The sequence below is a fragment of the Pterocles gutturalis genome, unplaced genomic scaffold (genome assembly GCF_000699245.1).
Source record: "Pterocles gutturalis isolate BGI_N339 unplaced genomic scaffold, ASM69924v1 scaffold9212, whole genome shotgun sequence".
In the NCBI taxonomy this organism is placed as follows: Eukaryota; Metazoa; Chordata; class Aves; order Pterocliformes; family Pteroclidae; genus Pterocles; species Pterocles gutturalis.
In genome coordinates, this window is record NW_010115318.1 from 38,243 (window position 1) to 54,141 (window position 15,899).

At 40.1% G+C, this 15,899-nt stretch overlaps 1 protein-coding gene across 1 annotated transcript in view; it reads right to left on the reverse strand.

Moving 5' to 3' along the window:
* Nucleotides 1-15,899, reverse strand: part of KIAA1211 (KIAA1211 ortholog) — a 37,546-nt gene that overhangs the window by 15,567 nt on the left and 6,080 nt on the right. The window contains exon 2 of the mRNA XM_010075144.1: nt 5,980-6,115. Within this exon, the coding sequence (XP_010073446.1) occupies nt 5,980-6,099 (120 nt within the window). The 5' untranslated portion in view covers nt 6,100-6,115. The remainder of the gene's footprint in view (nt 1-5,979; nt 6,116-15,899) is intronic.

Sequence of the window (15,899 nt, forward strand, 5' to 3'; positions counted from 1 at the left end):
GGTCCTCTGATGCTAGTAGAAAATTGCTACAGAACAGCTTCTTAATTTGATAATGTGTTTTCTAAGTTGAGGCTCCTCATTTCTTCTTACAGAAGCCATATGCCTAGACAAATAGTTCTCCCAGGAAGAACAGTGGTCAGCATTACCTGAGCAACTGCCCAAGAAACTAAGGACTTGTGCATCTCTTCCATGGTGGGAACATGCACACATGTACATATTGCTTGCAATATGTTTTGGAGGAAGTGATGATGTGTTATTCTCTTGATCTTCTTGATCAAGTTCTGATCTGCTGTGTGTGCAATGCACAGTGGGAGCTGTGTGGTGATGGAGCTATTGTGGAGAATGGTCTGTGCTTTAAAAAGAACGGCGTTTTTAATTGTCATCAAGGATGCTTGAGGGCTCTGCTGTAAGAATGTGTATTTGTGTATATAAAAGTTTAAAATGTTATTTTTCTGATATTTCCAGGAAAATAGACTGTCCTCAGTATTTATGGACTGTACACAGGCTTGGGTTTTTTTAATTACTTCAAAAATTTAAAAGTTTATTTGCTCAGACTTGCATAAATTAGTTTGAAGATTGAAGAAGAAACTGTAGTAGCCCTCAGATTTCTTCCAGGACAGAAGGCTCATCTCTGTATTATTTATTTGCCTTTTTTTGAACAAAGTTATCTTAAATGAACTCCACTAATAGTTCTCCACTGGCCAATTTCTTTCAGTGCATTCTAATCTCCAAAGCTAATGCTGAATGCCAAATGTCAAAACCTCAAATAACTTATTTTTACCACTGAGCAAATTTATTCTCATTACTTTCAAAGAGCAACATTAAACCTGCTCCTTGTTATTTTTAAAAATGTGCTTATACTGTAACTACAGTGCAATTATCCTCTCTCAAAAAAAATCATACAGATACATTCTCTACCTGGTCAGTCATAAAACCCTAAAAATGCATCATCCCTGAAAGAAAAGAAAAAACCCACAACTTTTACTTGGAAGAAAACATACAGTCCAACCGAGAGATGGAGAGAGACATAAATTTAATATTTCATATTCCCTGAAAAAGAGCATCTGCTTTAAATTTCTGAAAAGTTTTGGTTACACATATATTTCTGAACACAAAACTATAAATCCCCTGTACTTGAGAATTCCCTGTGCTGACAGCATTTGGATGATGGTTGCCTAAGGAGGATTATTTGCAATGTCGGTCATTAGAAGTCACAAGCACGATATTTTGTTCTTCTACCATTGCGCAGTCATGTGTTTAAATACTCCTTTGGAAATCTCCATAGATGCATATTGGTCTCAGTTAAATGAATCTGGTCCCTTTTGGTTTGTGCAAGAAGGCTAGTAATTTAGCAGCCAGAAATCACCATCCTGCTCTAAAATCTACCTGCCAGCTAGAAGCAGAAGGAAACAGATGAAGAGTTCCTGCCTGCACCTTCCATTTCCAGCCTTATCAATTCCAAGGAGCTTTCCCAGTCCCTCAGTTTGCATCCAGTGGGCAGGTGTTTCCACAGGACTTACAAACCAATCTCAGCACCAAAACAGCACAGCTACCACATATGACAACTATACCACAAAACAGTGGCTGGAGGGACCACACGCACAATTTGTTTTGGTTTGGAAGTGTTACTAGTTTCAACTGATGCTCATGTGTTCTCATGCTGTGAAAGACTGAGTAATTGTCCTCTATTCGTTTTCTCAATTCCACTCACGATTTCATGCATCTCTATCATATTCTCTCTCTCACAATTTCTTTTCTAGAAACAACAGTTTACCTAATTGTTCTTTTTATGGAAGTGAGTCCACTTCTTTATTCAAACAGGAGAATCTGCAGCATATCTAAACAAGCAAAACACCCCCCATAAGAAATTAGTTTCTTTTTTTTTAATATATATATCAAAATGAGAAAATAAACTGGAAAGCATCATGCGAGAAGTTACATTGGTATATCTGGAAGATTTAGAAAGTAAACTAGATGTAAAATTAACATCTAAATGTACTGAAAAGGAGGAAAATAAGAAGTATTACCCCAGGTGTGTTGGCTATATGGATATGCAGGGAGGGACGTATTCTACTCTCCATTGCTGGAGCAGCATCTGTTTTGGGGCATTACACTTCAAGAAACATTTTGGGAGAGTCCAAAATAGAAGAATGGTGAAGAAGCAAACTGTATATGTATCTCTAGAGATATTTTTGTGGGTCTGAAAGAAAAACTGTCTTCTATTCATTTGCTGACCATTTCTGGCAAATATCAGTAGTAAGAAGAACAGTCACAGCTGTGAAATGCTGGAACATAGAGCTAACACTTTGATGCATGAAAAAACCCACTACCCTATGAAAGGAAAGGATGTGAAAACAAGCTCCCAGAGTTTCTTTCACATTTGTTCTGACACACTGCCAGATTTAGATTTTAAGGATTCCTTGTGTCTCATTCACAGTCCTGTATGAGAAGTAAAGCACCAGATCCCAAGAAACTAAATGAGTTCAGCATTAAGAGTACCAGTGTCTGGGGTACCATCTCTTTGTGGGAGCAGGTTCAGGCTGGCTTTCTATGCTGTATCTTAAAAACTGGATAGTGATAAATCTCAGCAGATCCAAAGGACAAGAAAAAGACTACTTTTACAACAGCAGATGGCTTCAGCCAACACAAAATAACTTCAAGATACATAAAGGCTATTGAAGGTTAACATGAAGTTGGGCTTTTCGCAGCCTGACCTCTAGCACGCACTAAAACCTTTGAACATGACCAAATCCATTTACAGAAAGCCTGATAAGATGAATGCTGCAAATCTTAAAATCAATAAAAATAAATGAGACCTACTCCAGAAAGAACTGATTTACCTTGCACACATAAGCAGAAAGAGAGAATTCCTACAATAAGAATCTGAACCGGTGCATACGCTGGCCAGCTGCCCAGATTTCTACAGAGTTTTGCACCATTACACAACATTTCTTGTCAGTTCATCAAGACTCCAAAGTCAGCAGAAAGGCAAGGTGAGAAGGGGGAACGCTTTGGTGATCAGTAGAATGAGATCCAGCATCTTCAGTAGTAAATAGCTTGCATTCCTATTCTGATTTGAAAACCCTTTTCCATGCTGTCAGTTGGGCTTGTAAGCATGGTGCCTCTTCCAAAATTATTCTACAACCCCACAAAAATTCCTGAAAATGGTTAAAATCCACAGAGCTTTTCATCTCTGTTGGGAACATAATGAGTTCAGAGCCAGCACAGGGCACTGAATCCTGGCAACGCTTCTTTACTAAGGAGCATCTTGCCAGGCAAATGGAAACTGGAAAGGCTGTGCTTCCACTGTGATGTACAAGCCTGGGAAAAACCACAGTAATGCTGGTGGTGTAGCAATGACTTTAGCAGGAGATGGCCGTAGAATTGGTTTTAAGGAGTGGAGCACTCTTCAGAAGAGGTGACTGTTTCCTCTTGTTCTACCACTTGAAGAAACACAGAAGTTCCCAGTGGGAGTGAGCTTGCAGAAAGGGACTTCAAAGTAGATACAAGCTTCTGATGCTGGAGACTATCAGTGTTTTCTGTGATTTCAAAGTCACACAGCAAACACAGTCTCCTTTTAGAATACTACAGCAGAAAAAAAGCATGGGGTATGGAGTGCATAAAACATTCAGACAGGAATGATAGCCCAAATAACTGGTCAGACCTGGGACTCAACTCTAAGGTCAATCTAAAAATGTGCAATGGGATTTTGGCATGGTCTTGTCTAAACCTCAGAGAACAGTTGCAGAAATCACGGCTAGGGAAATGGGGACAGTTGTGCTAGGCAGCAGCAGGTTTTGCAGAAACCACAAGAGGTGGCCCCTGGGCTTGTTAAAAGGAGCCTTTCCATGGGGTTACGAAAAAAATACATGGACATTTAAACGAACATATAACTTCTTTGTAAATATGTCAATAGTTAAAAATGTAATTTGCAAACTATTATGCATTTCCTTTATGACTGAATGGGTTGTTCTGTATACCACCCTAATCAGTAGAGTGGGAAAAGCTGAATTGGGGTTGTTGTTACAGGCTGGGTTGCAGCTATATTAAAATGATAAAAATTAACTACTGTCCTTTGATTTTAAATAAAAAGGTAAGCACATTTTTGACATCAAGCAGCTGAAAAAACACTCTCTCTTAAAATACATGCAAGTAACCATACCAAAAAAAAGGCTCATGCAAAGTTCACACGAGCAAGAGCATATTACCGGCTATTTGTTTCATAACTTTCAAGGGTGACTATTTTCGCCTTAATTTTCTTGAGTTACCATTTGCTTAGTGAAGATGGTTGTTTGCAACTGCAGTAACTGTACCTTTTATCATGTTTCTGTGAAGGACATAATTTCTATCGGGAATTTTAAGGTGAGTTTGGAAATGGAAGAAGCCACCACTACAAAGTGAAAAGTTATTCAGGGAAAAGCTAATGGACTGAAGCCAAGACAACAGATCCAACACATAAGGAGGGCACAGCTCCCTGCAGAAGTCAGTGGGCTTTGTATCCAAAGGACACTCAAGTATTCTGCAAGACAAGTCCAACCTCACATGTTTGCCCAGTCAGCAGTCATTTAAAATTGAATGGTTTCTAGCCTGGAAACTAGCATGCATTGAATCTACCTGACCCAGAGAAATTCAAGCTGAAAAACCAGCACAGAGAAACTGGAGCTGTCCTAGTGTGGTTTCTACTTCAAAGTTCATCCACAGTCAGCAGAGCCAATGCTGTTCAGGTGTTCTGTCTAATGACAGAACCGGACAGGAAGAAAGAACAATTCCATCCTGAAGGTTGGATCTCTCGACCATGCATGATCTCTCACTCACCAGAAAAGATGGACTGCGGGTAGACTTTGGAGGTGAAATAAATCAATGCTATTTTACTAGTCAGCTACAGGGGTAACGGCACATACACAGCATTAAAAATTGTTGGAATTTTGACAGGACATGTCAGCATCCTGAGCAATAAACTGAAACATGCTTCTGAAGGACAGCTCTTTCAAGGTCTAGTTAGGTGTAGAGGTGGGAATCTTACAGATGTGCAAGAAGTAAAGCAAAAAATTAGCTAGAGCTGGGACAGAGTTCAGGAAGGGAAAGCAGGTCATGTAAAGCTGTTTAGAAGCAAACAACCAAATGTATAATTTATGTAGTTATTTATGTGCTGTTTGCTTTGGAGAAGCATGAGAACCACTGACAGGACAGGAAGAAAAAGAAGGAGAAAAAAAAATAGAACCATTGGATCATAGAAAGGTTAGCATTGGAAAGGATCTTAAAGATCATCAAGTTCCAACTCCCCTGTCATGGGCAGGGACACCCTCCACTAGACCAGGTTGCTCGAAGCCTCATCCAGCCTGGTCTTGAACACCTCCAGGGATGGGGCATCCACAGCTTCCCTGGGCAACCTGTTCCAGTGTCTCACCACCCTCACAGTGAAAAACTTCTTCCTAATATCTAATCTAAATCTACCCTCTTTCAGTTTATAACTGCTACCCCTTGTCCTGTCACTACACTCCCTGATAAAGAGTGTTTCCCATCCCTCCTGTAGGCCCCCTTTAGGTACTGGAAAAGTATAAAATGGAATAAGTATAAAAGGATAATTAAATCAGCTTTGCAAAGAAGCCTCACTCTGCGTGCCATTCCCTGCCGCCAACACCACCTTCATTTTTTCACTCATTACCACATCTGTAAGTCTCAGGCATACAGATCAGGACATGCCAAAACCATGAGTTCCATTCAAATGAGTTCCACAAGATGCAGACATTTCTGTAGATTTGCTTGCAGCATCACTGCCAATCACCTTTCAAGACCAAAAGCTAGACTTTCTGCAGATTATCCAAATTATTTACATGGCTTTTGGCCAGACAACTTACATGGCTGAGAAGGTGCCCCAAGGCTACTGAAAAAGCAACCCACCTTTATCCACATTTAACACATTCTGGAGAACATTTTCCACCACATTTTAAATATTTTTTCTCACTTATAATATCTTACCTGAAGAGTTTTGACTTTTCCTAGAACGTTCTCCTGTGACATTGCTTGGATGGCCTGTTCGCTCTCTGTTCTCCCATCAGGTATAAAAATACTGTCATGGGAAAAGGCTCGACTGCCCATAGAATAACAGGAGGACCTGAAAATAAAAAGCTAAAAAGTGAGTAGGCACAGCAATTAATTTATAAGTGACCCTTCATATTATAGATGCTCTGCTGTATAGATTTTCCCTCCCCTTTTCTTCTACATGAAAGCTTTGAACATCTCAGAATAGAGGTATCCAAACACTTTCTGTTACCAAAAGTTTAATACATTATTTCTTCACATACAGTTTTCTTCCTCAGAAAAAAAAAAAATATAGTGAGATGTTTTTGAATAGGCATGTTGAGAAGTTCAATTGATTTTCCTTAGAAGTCTCAAATCTAAATGCTACTTTTAGGATACAGGGTAGATGACGATGATGATGATGATGACATTAACAGACTGTGTATTTAAGAAAGCCTGCAATCGTGCTTAGTCAGTCCAAGGCACAAAAGAAAGACATCAGGTCCCAAGCAAAGGCAGCACTATAACACAAAATGAGGTAATACACTCTAGTAACCTGCTTCTAAAGAGCTACCTCGTTTAGCTGATTACTCAGCTGTTCCTATCACCGTGAGTGTGATCACACTGACAATAAAATGTTACCATCAAAGCCCTGAACAAATACAAAGCTTATTACACCATCCCGTGTGGGTTTGGTTAGCAGTGAAGAGCGAGAGATGCCCAGGCGCTACTGTTAAACTCAATGCCGATGCCAAGGAGGAGAGTGCGTCATGAACAACCTTGGTATATGGCTGCTCTAAATCCATGGGCAAAGGGATTAAGCAAAAAGTGGTTTAATTTACTGGAGATTTTAAAGGCTCATCAAGAAAACTGATAATTTAGAAAAGGGTTACAGATTGTTACTTTGGGGTTTGGGGGGCATTCTGGGGGAAAACATTTGAGTTTGAAAGTTATGTTTTGTCTCACCTAGATTATTTTATGGTGAATGGAAAGCCAGTAAAATACAAACATAACAACAGCCACAGCAGAAGAAAATCGAACTGAGAGGTCTCCTTTTAATAACCGATTGGCAACTCTAAGGAACCTATTTACAGCTTCAGTAAACAAACAATCTGGAGAAAAAGATAGATACTATACTAATCTAACTAACACAACCTTCTATGTGTGATAAAAACATAATAAACAGATACTTCAGCAAAACCAAGGAAGATGATACTTCCAGAGAGAGGGATAAGAAAAACAACAAAAAAAGTTAAAGCATCACATATTTAAGAAAATCAGTATATAATCTAGTTCTCCCTTCTAAAATGTGCTAATTGTTTATGAAGTGCTCAAAATACTTCTATTCATACTTCAAAAAAATATATTTGGAATGTATTTAGTACATTTTTATCTCTTTTTTTTTTCTGGGGCATGAAAACAATCTTTTTAAGTAAAAATGGTAATCTTTTCTTACCAAGAAAGAATGTTATACAGGGTTACATTAACCTTTTATAACTGATTAAATGATAGGCTATTCTTGACTTTTATAACGAAATTTCTTACAGGTGACTTGAAAATAATAGAAAAAAAGCCACCCACAACCTCTTACCATCTCTAGTTTATATTTAAAATACATTTGCTCTCACAAAATAAATCAGCCAAGCTTTTGGGGGAACACACACAGTTGCCTATATCATTTCATCCTCCATGCAAGCACAGGCTCACTGAAAAGCTATTTTTTACCAAAAATTAATATTTGAACATGCTTCATTTGAAACAAACCAGCACCCAATCAAGCAAAGAGCTGGTCAATATTTCATAGCATTTTTAGCCATCCAGGAAGGGGAACATTTAACTGATGCTATGTTCTATTTTAGATTTTTTTTTTTTAAATTAAACCCACAACTTGATTACCTTTGGCTGCTAAAGGTAATACACCTTCTTTTAGAAACCTTTTATTAGAGAAACCATAGAAGTATATTTTAAAATCCTTTTCTAAAAAGCTTTCTATACCAAATCGTCATGACTCAGCCTGTACACAGAGCTGTGGTAAAATTGCATGGCATGGGAATATATCTGCCTTCCTTGGCTGTTGAGGAATCAACCCATGAACCACAGTTTGAGAAATGCTCCTTAAATGGAAACAAATTCCTAGCCAGGCTGGCTTGCAAAATGGCTGGTTTGACATGAAGCTAAGTGAAAGTTGTCTTTTCCATACAAACATGTAGGTCTGTTTGAACTGAAAGCTCCAGCATTGCATTCAAGAAGGGGGGGGGGGGAGAAAGTCTGTACTCACAACCAAAACTGAGAGGAACATGCAAAATTTAACAAACTAGCCCATGCCAACCCCTCCTTCATTTTCATGGTTCAATATGTGAAGAATCTGGAGGGCCAATGGGAACCATTTACCTCTGAGCTGAGAGATCTGCTGAGGATGCATAATTCAGGTCATATTGTGCTCCAGAGAGGATCCTTTCTCAAAGATTTTTCCAGCAATACTGTGGCTCAGATGCTTGTGGGTTTGTGTCACAGGTATTCCCTGTTCATATGACACCATTCTCCTCTTTTACTGTCCAATGGGTTGGTGTTCTCAAAATTAGACAGCTCAAGTTTATCCCTATTGTTTGTTACAACTAATTAGTAGGCAAGGGTTGCAATTCAGGCACCAAAGAGTTCAGTGACTTGTTTTCAAGTCGTTCTCAACCTTAATAATGAGTCTGTTAATATTTAAGTCAGGAAAAGCAAACCCGCAGCTTTTGAACTGAAGAGAGTTTGCTAGCAGCTCAAACCTCAGAACTTCAGAGGACCAGTAGCAGGGATGCTCTGGCAGTAGAACTGCCTGATAATCTGAGTCCCTGAAATGGGAGAAAAGAAACACTGCTGAGGTCAGTGCTGGTGGACATGTCTGAGGATGAAGAACTTCCCCATCCTGCTACAGAGCTGAGGATACCTTTAGTAATCTAATCTCACCTCCTGCCTGTGAACTAATCCAATGAATCTGTCTGTTCAAGATACACAGCACAACAGCTTTTGGCTACATGCAGATTTGGGTTTATGGTTAGTGTGATCAGACTTGTTAAAACATCATTTAAAGCTTCCTTTGGGACACCAGGTCACATGAAACGGTTTGGGAGCTTCATGTGACCTGCCATTGTAAGAACATCACCACTGGAAGTCCAACCCTACCATTGACAAGTGCCCACAATGGGACTGATAGCAGGTTAGGACCATGCTAAGCACCTCTCTCTCATGTTCTCCCATAAGCCAACTGCTTTCTGTTTAGGCATTTCCCCATCACATGGAGTCACAGAGCTGAGGACAAACATATTTGAAAGCTTTTGTCCATTTTTGTTTTCTTATTAACTTGCCACCAAAACAAATGTACTCCAAATTGTCAGAACACATGAAACATCCACAAGAAACCCTGCAGTGAATTAACCCAAGACCTCTCTCTACTGTATCCCCTCAAAATGCTTTGCAGATGTACTGGGTATTTCAGAACTGGGTGACTGAGCCATTTTGCTAGCCACATGTCCAATAACTGGTAAAAATGCTTTAAGAATTTTGCTTAAATATCTATGTAGACTAAAGTACATTGGAAAAAAAGTATGTTCACACATTGTAGCAACCTAGTTTCTTTTACAGGTGAGTTTAAATAGCTTTTAAGGTGATTTCCAGGCTATTTGAACTTTCTGAAAGGTGTCTTATTTTACTCACTTGGAGGCTACAATCCTTTCAAATCTGCCCAGCTGTGAGTCTGATAGATTATATCAGAGAGATCCTTTTTCCCACCCCTTTTTTCACCTTCCTAGTGTTCTACTTTCTGAAAGACTGAGTTTCTTTTAAGTCATAACACAGTATGAATAACTGAGTTTCTTTCACTGCTACCACCATTCCTATCTCTGAAGATTTTCTCAGAAGCCTTTACATAATGACATCCTCACAATCCACATCTACAGTACACTGTGCTTCAGAAAGCCCTATCCTCAGTTAAAAGGCATGTCAACACAAGGAATGTCTTTCCGTAGATTCATGGTGTGTCAGAGACCTGGGCTATAGTTGTAGCGATGGCTGAAGGTATTATAGCTTCAAACTTCTGTGTCACTTCCAGGAGATGTGGGAAAACAGAGGCATCAGTTTATGAGCACTCTGTTGATAATACCGATGATGACACTTCAGAGGCTGTTTGTGCTGAAAATAATTGAATCATCATCTGACTCGCTTCCAGAAACCTGAGTGAATTAAAGGATTATGCATGTGCTATACCAAAATACAAAGCATTTTTAACAAATCCTTAAACATGTTCTCTCTAAAGATGTGTTGCAACCCAAGTATCATGTTCCAGTTTCAGTTCCAAGACACAAATTTTCAAAATTATTTTTGTCATAGTCGAAGCAAAATTAAATTCCATCCGTTGTCAGAGGTTTTTTTGCCATACCTATGTCCCTCTTCAGATTCCTGAAGACAGGTAGGAATACTCAGTTTCTCAGCAAAACTAAGAACATACTTTACACCTTTTGTTATTAGGACGAAAATCTCAAGAACTATTACATTTTTGAGAGTATGAGGGGTTCCTTGAAACACATGGGCTTTGGCACAAAAGAGCACATCAGGATATGACTTTTCTTGAGGGTACCCCAAGACCATAAAAGTATGGCAGAGCCAAGCATCCCACAGGACTTTTACAAAACCCAGGTTTAACTGTATTTAGCTGCAAAAAGAGTTGTATCAAATACGTCTCATCCCTAACCAGCTTTCTTCTGTGCAAAATTAATGTTTCTTAGACTCTGTTAAACAAAGTGCTGATAAATTCATTGCCCTGGAAAGGGAAAGCACCTTCTGCAGTGTTTACAGACTTCTGGAAGAATCCCAGAAAACCACAGGTAAAATGGTTTACATAGATATTGGATCATATGATCAACAGATCATAAACAGATCTAATGTTTCTATGCATGAATTTGGCTTGCAAATACCTCTGTGCAGTAAATGCTCTTTCCATTACTCACTCTTGCTGAGGAGTCTGTGTGTGCTAAGAAACTACGAGATGTGAAACAAACCCCTCACAGCAGATTGGAACCTCCCTGAGCCTACAAGAAAAGTCTTACTCGTCTCTCATGGAGACCAGTAAACTGAGAGAGACTTATCTCTAGATCCTCATCAGCCATGCATTGCTATGCATCTGTACCTATTTAGGATGCAATCTTCCATCAGCTCTAGCTACTCCAAGTCAGGACTGGGTGAGGTACCACGCTTTCTCCTTTTATCCTCCTCCCCACGTATTCTCATCACCTCTTTTGTGCCTCCTCGGTGCTCATGGTTCACATGAGAGAATTCAGAGGGCTGTTCTGGCTGAATGACTAAGTCCAAAAGAAACCAAACCAAAAACCCAAAACACAACCCCAATCCCCAAAACCCCAAACAACTTCCTGGTTTGTCTGAGCCAACACTGGCACAAGCATCCATGCCAGCTGCATGGCCAGAGAGCTGCTGGAAAGAGTCAGACAACTGCAGTTTGGACTTTGATCAGCTCATTCTGCTCTGGGACTTCACCCTTAAGTACATCAGAATACGTGCAGGGGTAACACTGCATAAAATACAAGGCTAAGTTTACCTCGGTACCTGTGGCTATTATGTTTTAGACTCCATTTTTCTCCAGAGCTACTTTTCCTGTCAAAGACAAGTGCGGGGTCCTTAAATAGGGGATGTTTTGCCAGCAGGGAACACTGAGCTCTCAGCTCTTGCATAATCCTGTAGCAGTGCATTACTCTAGTACAGAAAGTTTGCACCATCAATTGCCTCTTTGGTGTGTCATAAATGTTCCTCCCACTCCGATATCAAAGAGTCAGAAATAGAAACTGGAAAATAAAGGGAAAGAATTAGTTGTTCTGTTCTTTAATGTTAGTAGAGACTGACAAAAAAACCCTCAATCTCATGACTTTCACTCTTCTAGATTTCGACTAAAAACCAATTCTGTAATCACTAGAGAACAGAGCCAACTTTTTAACATACAGCCATTTTTAACACTTAAAAATTTACAAAGCATGCAAAGTAAGAACAAATTTGCTTTAGCCAGGTATCGACCCTTAGCATAATCTTTTCAAAGACATCTTAGAGTCACCTCCTGGAATAGTGCCCCAGGGAAATGACAAATGCAGTGATAGGATGCCTTTACTTAATGTTTTGTTTTAAAGCAGAAATCTGTTTACAACTCTTTGCATCTCCCAGGAATGTCCCCAGGCCAACTAGAGATGAAAAACATAAATTGCATTTTCTAGTCATTCCAGAGACACATTAATACTGTAATAGAGGAAAATGGATTGCAATTCTGAGCTGTATTTTACTGTCATCTCTTTTATCTCTCATGCTGGAACATGAGTTTTGGTTCTAACTCATGCCTGCATGGGGAATATTGTCCATGCTGCAACATAACTCTGACTTGCAACTGTGCTCAGACAGCACATTGCTTCTTTGCATTAACAAACCCATAAACATGGTCCTTACAAGCTGAACAGGCAAATGGAAATTTTTTTTATCAGCGCAGTTAAAGGATTCTTTTTTTGTAAAGTAAATTTAGGGACCATTTATGGGCTCAATCTAAAGATGTATCCATATCACCTTCAGGAAGTGCTGAACTTCAAGGCACTGACTCTGGGAAAACTGCACAGTCCCCTTGTTACGATAAATTAATTTTTTTTTAAAGCAGAGATGAAGTCCATCTTTAAGTAGCTGATGCATCTTTAATACACGTTAATAATCTAATGAAAATCGTGATCATTAAGGGCACAAAAAGTAATCATGGAAAGTGTCAGGGCCCTGAATGCACTAATAAGCTTTAATATCCCTGACCAGCCTTCCCTAGGACCTCCACCCACACACATGGGTCCAGGAGCTCCATTTAAGACCACAGTTGAGGCTTTGGTCTCTGCCTGGGCCATGCTGGAAGAGTGCTGGTCTCCAGCTCAGCCACAGCTGTGCCTGGCCATGAAGCCCTTTGATTCAGACCTCAATTTGCAGACCGATATCCTGGCTTGCCCTTGGCCCTGCCTTCTCCGGTGTGAACCTGCAGGGTGATCAATGGACCTGATCCTGACCTACAGACTGGCTCAGATTCAGACCTGCCTTATCATCCAGATATTACCTTATCTGTCCTCCTGGTTGGATCTGGCCACCATCCCAGGATCTCTCCCATTTGCCTTGCTTAGACACTGTGGGACTGGGCCATGGGTGACAAAGCCTCTACCCTGCTGGGGGATCCCCCTTGCTGTCCCATTCACCTTGCCTGAGGGAGCGGTCCTGGCCTTGCTGCTTTCTGACAAGAAGGTAACAGAGTGGGACTAGATAGTTCTTGACACATGCATTTTATGTAATTATTCACCAAATCGTCCAACCTCCTTCAGTATGCAGAGCAAAGAAAGGTATCACTGTTTTCCAGTTCATCTTTAAGTTAATCCGTAACACAACTGAAAGATTGCAGACAAGTCACCAGTTGTTATAGAAATATGCAGAGTAGTGGAAGGAACAGGGCTCTAAATGGTCCAACTTTCACACCTGACCTGGCAATCTGCTGCGTGTGACACTGTTCTATCAAACAGCAGTATGTGTTTATGCAAAATTTGCTCTAAAATATGGCAAAATGTAGAGAAAAGGAAGCAAAAGTCTAAGTTAGCCTTGGCAGGAATAAGTGCTACACAGTGGTTGCATTTAGCTCATACAGAAGGAAAGGAAGAGGAAGTAAGACAGCACATTACACTACAGATGACAACTCTGCTTGGTTCAGGAGCCCAGCCCTAGAGCTTAGCAGCTGTGGAAAAGGTAGTTGCCAGGCCGAATCTGCGAGGAAATAAAGTATATGATGATTAGGAGGGGGAATGTACTGAAAACATATGAAAGGAAGACAAGGGAGAGAAGGATAAGTGGACAGTAGGGCAGCCTAACCTTTCAGGGGAACTAAAGCAAGACAGCATTTGTGATGGAAGAAGTGAAGACCAGAGTTAAAAAAAAAGTTCTGAGATTACTAAAGTGAAATGAAGCTAGTCATTGGGTTGGGGTTGGAGATAAAAGACAAGGAAAAAAGGAGACAGACGCAGAGTAGGATCAGGTGTAAAATGTTGATGGCTGTTGCAGAGAGAAAGGCTACTGGAGAGTTCTCAGGGTCATATACCATCTATAGCGTACATAATGAGGCACCCTTGCAGCCAAATAGCAGCTGAAAAAAAAAAAAAAAAAGGCAAGTTGATCACATTTAGTGCAAATTTCTAGTAAGTGACAAAACAGCAATAAATGGTGAAAAGTCCTAGCTCACGTATCTGAGAACAAAGCTTCTGGAGCACAAGGACTTAAGCAAGTTGGTAATAGGAAGGAGAAAGACAAGAGATGAGTTGTCAAGAAAGAATAAGATCAAGAAAAACACTGAACGTGATGTTAGTCTTATATTCTGTCAAGACACCTGGGAGCATTTCAGGAAGGTTTTCCCCACTCCTCTGCATTGACCATATGCCACTCAGTACATGTCAGAAATGGCCACTCATATGGTGGTTGTGGCTCCTATTGCAGTGCTGCTCAGCTGCAATTTAACTACATAAAAGGTGAAACAACTCTAAATTCACCAACACCTGTAATGAATCCTATAAAAGGATCCATCCAAATGAAGAAGTAGAAAGAGCAAAGCTGCTCTTTGCCACGAACTTGTGTGTCCTGGAACACCCCTTCATTCCTGCAGTATACTTCATAACCCAGAAATAAGAAACTTGTTCAACCTGGATCTGCACGTTCTGTTTCTAAAAGCCTTACAATGTCCATATGTTGATTTGCTCTGCTTGGGCCTGAAGAGAGACTTCTGGAAATTAGAACACTGCTAAGATTAAGGCTCCAGGAGACGGTGGACACCAAGCACCACTGCGCCAAGGCACTCCCCACAGAGATGGGAAGGCACTCACAATGAGGCAGTTACAAGGGAAATTAGGAGACTGACAAAAGACAATTACAGAAACTGATTTCTGATAAGAAAATAAAAAGCTGCCCAGTGTATGAAAATTGGATGTGACAGAGGTAAGGTATCTTGTAGTAGTGTCTGAAATTGTCCAAAAAGAAATCAGGACATTCCCCTGGACCCAAAAACAAAAGCCTGTGATTCTCTAGGTCTGCTTGTTTTAATGTTTTGTCCAGCACCTTTGATTCATGGGGATTTATGAATGTATACATATACTATCAGCTAATAAACCAATACATCAAATAAAGTCTTCTTATTCTTCCTACTTCAACAAAGCAGGTTCTTGCATGTTATCATTTATAGGTTGTTGGGTTTCCCTCCTCCCCATTCTCAAATTTAGAAACTGAACAGCTGAACTGGTGGTGAATCATTTTCATGAGATGAGCGCCAATAGTCATGCAGAAAAAACAATACACAGACATTAAAAGCGTATGCATTAGGCTTACAAATTTGAGTTTGAGGTAAAAGCAAGACTTCACTTTATGAAGATCTGAAAATATCATGATCTGCTTTTGGAAATTTTGGGACAGATCGTATGCTAACAACTACTTTGGTATATCTGCTTTATAGAAGTCCATCTAAATTAGATGCCAAAACCAGACTGTACCTTGGGATGAAGCCTTTAGTGAAGTCCCTGAGGTAGCCTGGAGCAGTAATGTGAATCTTTGTGTCCTTCTGCTGATTGTCATCTGCACCAAATTTCATGTTCACAAGTAGTACAGAGACACTAAGAAAAGACGACCATAACATCTGTCCTACTCTTTTCACTCTCCCTCACCAAAGTAACATGGGAGATGCCCTTTGCATGAAGTGCATTACCTTTTGAGACAACAGGGAAATCTGAGCTGCAAGGTGAATGTGCCACCAGAGCAGGGGCTGGGGTTGCCCAAGAGGCAACGTGAAGTCC